Source organism: Vombatus ursinus, unplaced genomic scaffold, assembly GCF_900497805.2.
Source record: "Vombatus ursinus unplaced genomic scaffold, bare-nosed wombat genome assembly UNPS02014818.1, whole genome shotgun sequence".
NCBI classification, from domain to species: domain Eukaryota; kingdom Metazoa; phylum Chordata; class Mammalia; order Diprotodontia; family Vombatidae; genus Vombatus; species Vombatus ursinus.
The window spans coordinates 53,491,622-53,500,496 of record NW_020954596.1 but is presented as its reverse complement, the minus strand read 5'-3'; the positions used below and the strand labels follow the sequence as shown (position 1 = coordinate 53,500,496).

The 8,875-nt window shown below is 38.5% G+C and overlaps 1 protein-coding gene across 1 annotated transcript in view; it reads left to right on the top strand.

Moving 5' to 3' along the window:
• Positions 1 to 3,626: 3,626 nt before the first annotated feature.
• The window catches only part of GNPDA2 (glucosamine-6-phosphate deaminase 2), a 33,562-nt gene continuing 28,313 nt past the window's right edge, over positions 3,627 to 8,875 (top strand). Inside the window, exons 1-3 of the mRNA XM_027836071.1 lie at positions 3,627 to 3,785; positions 5,255 to 5,416; positions 8,283 to 8,384. Coding sequence (XP_027691872.1) covers positions 5,293 to 5,416; positions 8,283 to 8,384 — 226 coding nt within the window. The 5' untranslated portion in view covers positions 3,627 to 3,785; positions 5,255 to 5,292. The remainder of the gene's footprint in view (positions 3,786 to 5,254; positions 5,417 to 8,282; positions 8,385 to 8,875) is intronic.

The following is an 8,875-nucleotide window of genomic DNA, read 5'->3' as shown; positions in this document are numbered from 1 at the left end:
GCACAATAAAATTAAGTAACTTGTCCAGTCCCATAGCTAGAGACAAAGGTGGAATTTTACCTCGTCCTGAACATTAAGTCCAGAACTGTATCCCCTACTCCATGATTCCATCAATTATTATTAAATTCATTAAGCCACACAACTTGATTTCTATCAGCATATAGTAATTAACCTTTTAAAAATATTGTTTTAATTCTCTGGCTATTATATAATATTCATACAGTCTAGTCAAGTCAGTAATAAATTTAAATCTAAAATCATTATTTAATCATGACATGAACTGTCATTCATAACCCTCTGAGACTGTGTTTTACAGTTTATAGTACCTATCAAACTTTCCTGATTCAATTACAATCAAAAGAGGATGTTTTTATTCTAAGCTATCAAAATTGAAATACCTTCTCATTATATCCTCTTGCCATCTGTATTTTTATGGTTCTTTTCTAAAGAAACCTTATGAACATCTGAATGTTAACATAAATTTCTCAAATTTTAAAGTCTGATAGTGGTGGCTTCTAACAGCTCAGGTTCTCATTTTAAATTAAAGAAGCAATTAATTGAATTCTGGTGGTTACTTATAATTGATCTATTTTCTGGTATGGGTATTCTATAAAATTGAAAATTGTATATAGAAAAGGATCATCACAACTACCAGCATCTCAGATGACATTTATAAAAAAAAGGTACTAATGTAGCTCCCCCAATATAATTAGGTATCATAAAATACAAGACTTGATCCTAGCAATCAGATGTCACAGGTTGCTAGGTGGTTCAGCAGATAGACTGCTGGGCATGGAGTCAGGAAGAGCTCAGTTCAAGTATGGCCTCAGATACTTAATAGCTACATGACGTTGGGCAACTCACTTAATGTCTCAGTTTTCTCATCTGTAAAATGGAGATAATTTCTATTATTATCCCCAGTTGTTGCGAGGATCAAATGAAATAATATTTGTAAAGCATATAGTACGGTTCCTGGCACATAGCAGGTGCTTAATAAAAATAAATGCCTGTTTTAACACTCATACTCCTCAGTGTGATAGTTTCTCACCTCCTTTTTAAGCTAGATTCCTTGTAATTTCATTTTCTTCTTCTCATAGACTCCATCTTCAGAGGCAATATAATGCAGTGGGAAGAGTACTGGGTTTGTAGTTAGAGGATATGAATTCACATGTCACATCTTACGACCACTTACTATCTTGGTGACCCTTGGGCAAGCCATTTAATTTATATAGACCACAGTTATAGACCATGGTCCCTGAAATGAAGGAATTGGGCTAGATGACCTCTAAAAATTGGAAAAAAACAAACCAAAACAAATACATGCAATATTCCAAACCCATGGACTTCTATCTTTGCAAAAGTGGAGGAGGAGGTGTCTTCACATTTCTCTTCTTTGGGGGCAAACTTGGTCATCACATTTTTGGAATATTCACATTAGATTGTGTTGTGGTTGTTTTTTCCTTTGCATTGCTACTTTCATAGCATTTAATTTTCCAGGCTCTACTTCCTTCCATTTGCACTAGTTCACACATCTGTCTTTTTATCATGTTTGTCTTTCCTTAGAGCACAGTGATATTTCATTACATTCATCTACTACAATTTTCTAGCCATTTGTCAACTGATGATCATCTACTTTGTTTTCAGTTATTCACTACCTCAAAAAGTCCCTCTATAAACATTTGTTACATGTTGGAGCCTTTCTTTTTATCAATGACTTCCTTAGAATATATGCCTAGCAGTAATATTTCCAGGTAAAAGCATTTGGACATTTTAATCACCTTATGTGCATAATAATCAATTGTTTTCCAGTGATTGTACCAATTCAAAGTTTGGTCAACAATGCATCAGTGTGCTTGTCTTTTCACAGTGTATATACTTTTTTATCACCTTTCATCATGGTCAGGCACAGTTCAAAAACTTCATCATAAAGTTCTCTACCGATTGGCAATAATCAATCCATTCCCAAACTACCTTTCCAACTTCATCTGTCACTTCATGAACCCTCTTTCCCACCAGCCTGTTCTTTAGATAGTCTGTTGCTATCGCCCTCTGTTGAAACTTTCTGCTTAGTAGACTATCCTTAGACCACAGGCTTTTTTCTTCTTCTGCTACCGCACCTTTTGTTCAGATGTTTCCATCACAAGGAATGGCATAATTTATAACTCCCCTCTTTTCCCCCAACCTATTTTCTATTTCAAGATACAGATAAAACCCTACCTCCTCTGTTAAGTCTTACTGACCACTACAATTCTACCTTTCTCTAGGAATTTTCCTTAAAGAAAGTCCAACACTATCCACTGCTTCACTTTGCCTCACAAATGAATTTAGGAAGACTCCAGTTCAAATCCTGACCCTTCAACCTCCCTACCCCACTCTCATACTTATCTGCGTGACTCTAGGCAGGTCAAGACCTCTCAGTTTTAGGTTCCTCAAATGAGAAATTGAAATAATAATAGTGGATAGAACAGCCTCACTAGGAGTCAGAAAGATCTGAGTTCAAATTCAGCTTTAAACATTTACTAGCTGTGTAACCCTCGACAAATCACTTAACCTGTTTGCCTCAGTTTCCTCATCTGTAAAATGGGAATGGTAATAATAGTCCTCACCTACCCCTGTGAGGATCAAATGAGATAAAAATTGTAATGTACTGAGCACACAGTGCTTTTTAAATGTTAGCTATTATTATTATTATGATATTGCTTTCAAACCATAGTTCTATAAATGTTAGCTATTATAATCAATAATAATCTATCTGAGCCTCAATTTTCTCTGTAAAATGGGTTTGTGAACCCCAAACCCCACAAACCCCAATTTGAAAGAGAAAGAGGAAAATGAAATTGGGATGCATGTGTCCACAGTTTAATTTCTCAAAGTGGCTTGACATGCATTGCATTGGAGTTCAGTACAAAACTGACCCCTAAGGGGGTCACTTCACAACTTGCTTCGTTTGAGATTTTGGGGTACAGCATTAAATGCCCTTCGAAGAGGTATTCCCAGGGGGGTGCCGACATACTAAGAGGTGGATGGGTTCCTGTCAGTCCACAGGGGCAGATATCTCCGGCCATCAAAGAAAATACCACCCCTGGCCTTGGAAGCCTCTCTCCGCCCAAACCTGGGAGGATAAAATCAATTCCAGCCTGAGTAGGGGTTTGACCAAGATAAGAAGACTCAATGCAATCTCTTTATCAGCGATGTCCTTCTGAACAACTTTGGACAGAAGGCTGGCCGGGGGCAGCTCTGAGTCTCCAGGTCACCGATTACTTACACGGCATTTTTTTGTAGGGATCAAATAAGATAACATGGAAAGCGCTTAGCAAGCCTTAAGGTGTTATATAAATCATTATACATGCACACAGTCCCAAAGAGATAAAGAGATTAAATGTCTTGCTCAACGTTACACTGACGGTATAGCAGGGTTGAGCCTAGAGACCCAGCCTTTGGATTGCCAGCTCGCGGGTCCCAGCTGGGCGCACGGGTTTCTAAGCCGTCCTGGAGCCTCTCTCTGCCAGAGGATAGAAGCTAACCACACAAAACCGACCACGGCCAGGAGTCCCGCCTGATTGGTTGCTTCCATCCTCATCCCTGGAGGCTAAGGCGTGGCGCATGCGCAGGGTGTCCCGCGGCTCTCTGCCCCTCAGTCCCTTCCTGCTGCTTGCCACTCTCTCCATCCGGGTCTTCAGGCTTCTGGCGCCAGCTCTTTCCGGGATCGCTAGTAAATCTCCTCTCTGCCGTCTTCGAGTGACAGCCGAGCTCCGCCGAGGGGTCCCCGGGGGCCGGTTCCGGCGGTGAGTCCTGTGGGGCTGAGGTGGAGTGGGCCCCAGAACGTCGTGGGGGGTGAGTGGGTCCTCCTGAGCCGGGCCTCAGTTTCTCGGGGAGGAGATGGATCCCGGCGCCTTCTCCCTCTCCCCCTCAGGCGTCGAGCCTCGCTCTCCTCTCCCCACTCGGGCTCGTGGGGCTTGTGTCGCGGAAGCCGAGAGAGCGTTAGACTCGGAGTGGGGGGACCGGCGTTCGAACCCGAACCCCGACCCTTCTGTGTCTCTTGTAGGCGGCTTCCTCCTCCCCTCCTCTCCCCCTTGAGCTGCATTCAATCAGCGAACTTTTATTAAGTGCCTCCTAGGTGCCAGGCACGGTGCGAGGCCCTGAGGATGTGGGGGAACGGGGAGACAATTAGCCCCTGCCCTTGATTCCTCAGCTATCTTTGTGCACAGTTTTGAAGACCAGACCCAGAGAGGGAAAATGCTCTTATAGGTAGTTAATGGTTCTTGGGTTGTAGTCCTCAGCTGTGCTGCTAATAAACCTGTGTGAGCTTGAGGGCTTCACTTAGTTTTTTCATCTGCAGAATGACAGAGATGAATTAGATGACAGTCTTTCCAAAGTCTTTTGTGGCTCTTTAGCTGAGGATGATTTGAGGGTAGGGGAAAAGGTTTGTGATCCCAGGGAAGTGCACCTGGTAGGAAAGCAATTGTGGATTTGAATTTAATGTTCGGCGGAGAAAATACCTTCAAGTGTGTCCTCAAGAGACTTTCTTGCACCACTATGCTATATAATTGTCCTTTTTATCATTACTACAATTATATCCCTTTAATGTGATCCTAATAGATGCAAATTATTCTTGGACTCACCACAGTCCAAGTGTTTTTAATTTTGTTGTCAGGTAGCCTTTTGCTGCCAAGGTGGAGGTGAATTTTGAGAGAGACCATGCTGATCCTTGTAACCGCCCTTGTGATTTATTGTGTTATCATTAGTATACCCGAAATGTTTGAGTTACAGCACCAGAGTCTTTTCCTAATGTAAATTAGCAAAATATCCTCTAGTTGTTTTTTTTTTAAATCGGATTGACTTGAAATATTTAGCCATTATTTGTGATTCACTTTAAAAATCATCTGATAGATTCAGTATTCCAAACCAGGGAAGAGTATGCATTACTGTATCTAAAGCAGGAAAAATATTTGCCTCTTCCTTTTAAAAATAAAGAGTGATCTGAAAAAGTCTTTTTTTAGAAAATAACTACCTTTTAATCATTGCCTTCATCAAATCTTAAAACTTGATTTGTTAATATGCTTTTGTGTATTTGATTTTCTTTTTTAGGGAGAAAGTATCGTAGCCTCTGTGTTTAAGATATTTGAATTTAGTTAATTTAAATAACTATATTAATCACACCTTTTTAAAGTAACATTCTGTCTTGAATCATTAACATAATTTATATTTGTATTTGTAAACTACTTTAAAGTACTGTACAATGAAATTTTTCCAGGTTTGAAGTACTTGTCCTAGGAGCTGTGTATCACCAGAATGAGACTTGTAATTCTTGATAATTATGACTTGGCTAGTGAATGGGCAGCCAAATACATCTGTAATCGAATTATCCAGTTTAAACCAGGAAAAGACAGATATTTTACCCTCGGCTTGCCAACAGGTAATAAGCTAATTTTCTAGATTAAACCGTGAAGATTTGTGAAAATGTTAGTAGTTTGTTCTCCTTGCTCTATTTTTTAATACAATTATCACATGATTACTGCCTATATTGGAATAGAATGAAAAAAAAAATTCCTGAGATACAGAAATCTAAATGAAGAAATGAATGCATTGCTCTTAATAGTACTTTGCTCTTAAGACATTTCTCTCTTAGCTATTCATTTACTTTCACAAGATTTTTTTGGTATCGTTTTCTTTTTGTTTGGTTTTGGGGGAGGGGAAAGGTTCGTTATTCCTGTCATTTTCCCCACTTTTTCCAGTTTGGGCTTCAGCAGGTTAAACTCTGATTAATAAGAAGTGGTGAAAGAATTTGAGCAGCTAGGTGGTTCAGTGGATGGAGTGCCTGGCCTGAAGTTAGGAAGACTTGAGATACTTACTAGCCATGTGACTCTGGACAAGTCACTTAACCCTGTTTGCCTCACTTTCCTCATCTGTAAAATGAGCTGGAGAAGGAAATGACAAGCTACTCCAGTATCTTTGCCAAGAAAACCTCAAATGTGGTCAAGAAGTGTTAGACACAACTGAATGGCATCAGTGTGAAAGAATTAAGGTAGCATGACATTCTGGATAGAGTGTGACTTGGAGTACACAGTGATTTCCAATCATACTTATAACATTTTCAAGCTGTTGGCCACTAGAAAGTCATTTAATAACAATACTACTGAGATTTAGAACTCAAGGAACCTTAGACATCTTCTAGTTCAATTCCCTCATTTTGCAGACAAAGCAACTGAAGCCCTGAAAAATTATCTGCCCAAGTAGTAAGTGGAAAGCTGAGATTGGAATGTTGGTCTTTTGTCTCCAAATTCAGCTCTCTTTCCACTCTAACATTTATAAACTGCTTTAAGGTTTGCAAATCACTTTACATACATTATTTAATTTTATCTTCATTAATAGCCCTATGAAGTAGATGCTATTATTATCCTTTTATTATTTAACTTCTCAACCTTAGTTCTGTAAACTGGAGATAACACCTATAGAAGCAGAATTGTCGTATTAGATAATGTATGTAAAATGGTAATGCAAACTTGAGAATGCTATATAAATGACAATTATTCTTATATTTTCTTTTAGTCATTTTCTCTTTCTATACTTCTTTTTTCCCCCTTTTCTTGAAGTGTTAAAAGAGAATGATGACAATTACCTTATACCAAAGGACTTTTTCAGGACAGAACCTCAACTACTTCAGCGTACTCATATTACTGAAACACTGGGGAACATTAGGTATGATCTCTAGTAGGCAGAAATACACATTCAATCTCTATTCTTGATGAAGTGACTGTTGGGTAGAAAAATGCAAAATGGTTAAGGCATTTAAATTTCTTTTTTCTTAATTTACCATAAAGCATTTTGATTGGCTTTCAGTCTTAGGCCACTGGATTAGGAAGTGTTAACCAGAAAGTGAGTTTTCCTGTATCTTTGGTAATCATTTCCCTTTTTTCACTTCCCCTAGATCTACAACTTTAATTAAGAGCTAAGTTGCCAAAGATGACCTTTCTGCATTATCCTGGAAACATTTCTCAGCTTGTGGAACTCCATAAATAAAAATCCATCTAGGACTTTTTTAAGTCCAGGGCGTTCCCTGAGGCACATATGGGTTAAGTGATTTGTCCAGGGTCACACAACTAGTAATTATCAAACTCAGAATTTAAACCTAGGTCTTCCTGACTCTAGACCTAGCAAACTCATAAAATAAGGAAAGTGGGGGGAAAAAAAGGCAAATTGACTCTGTTGTATATCGAGAAAGGGAAAATGGAATAAATTGCTTAATCTGATGTCTGATAGTTCATTTTTTAAGCCACAATTCAAACTTACTATATGTCACCTGAATTCCTTGAGTTGGAAGAGACAGATTGTATAATTATGCATCCTTAAGTTAAGCTACAGATTCTGGGATGGGTGGGGGAGGAGGAGAGGGTTGATAGAAGCAATTTTGGCAATTTGTATTTTTAAGTTTTGGGGCAACTAGGTGGCACAGAGTGCTGGGCCTGGAGTCAGGAAGACACATCTTCCCAAGTTCAAATCAGATATCAGACACTTACTAGCAGTGTGACCCTGGCAAGTCACTTAACCCTGTTTGCCTTAGTTACTTCATCTGTAAAATGAACTAGAGAAGGAAATGGCAAACCACTCCAGTCTCTTTGCCAAGAAAATCCCCAATGGGGTCAAGAAGAATTAATTGAACACAATTGAAATGAATGAAAAACATTTTAAAGTTTATTTTATTGTGCTTTTTAAAGTCATTTAAAGTTGAAATTTGGTTCAGCACTAAATATGTATCAGACATTAAGAAAGCCTGCTATTTTCCTTTTCTCCTTATTTTGACCTTTCTGCTTTTCTTTGTTCAGTATTTTTGTAGGACTTCCTTATAACCACCAAATTGATGGTTCACTGACCATGAAGATAACAACTCATTTCTAGGTAGTGCTTTAAGGGGGACAAAGTACTTTCCTCATAACAAAGCAGTGAAGTAGGTAGTATCAACATCTATATTTCATAGATGAGAAAACTGAGATAAACAGAAGCTAAATAATTTTCTCAGGGTCACACAAATGGAGTATATATGTGAGCTAGAAATTGAAATCAAATCACTTGACTCCAGGCACAGTGTTGTCATTTGGCTTCTCTCTCTTAAGGTCTTCCCAAACTCTCAAATGGCTTTGAATTTCTTCTATCCCTTTGGCTGTCCTCAGCATCTTGCCCTAATAGGACAGATTTACTTTTCATCCTAGAACTGAAGTCTGGGGGTTAGGATGGGTTTGATATTTTTTATGCTTCTGCTAAAAAAAAAAAAAATGTTTTTTCAGGAAGCACACCTTTGGGATGCTATAAAAAACTTATAGAATATCACAAGAATGGAGACCTTTCCTTCAAATATGTAAAGACCTTTAACATGGATGAATATGTAGGTAAGTGAGCTACAGTTTTCAGTGATACTAAAAAAAAAAAAATTCCTAGAATTACACATACTATTTTGTGAGTAGCTTGTTTTCTGTTATCAACAGATTGCACTTTGGAGTTCAGGTAAAAATCCATAATTTTATATTGTTATGCAGCATATATGTAGGTCTGGAATCTTCTGAGTTTTGTTAGGAGTATATAACCCCATCCCTTCAAACATACGTGTTGCCCATGAGCTTAGGCTTCCTGGAATTTCTATTAAAGAATTCCACACATCATTGGAATAATTTTCCTGGTGTATTGTTAAATTGTGTGGATGACCTAGAGGTGGAAGGGGTAACTAAGTACATTGACTAATAGAATGTGACCCAAAACTACCATGTCATACTAGAAAGGTAGATTGAAGCTAGCTAACTATTATAGGGATAAATGCAAAGTCCTATGTTTGGGCTAAAAAATCCAGTTTTATAGTTACAGGATGGGAAATATGTGGCTGGAA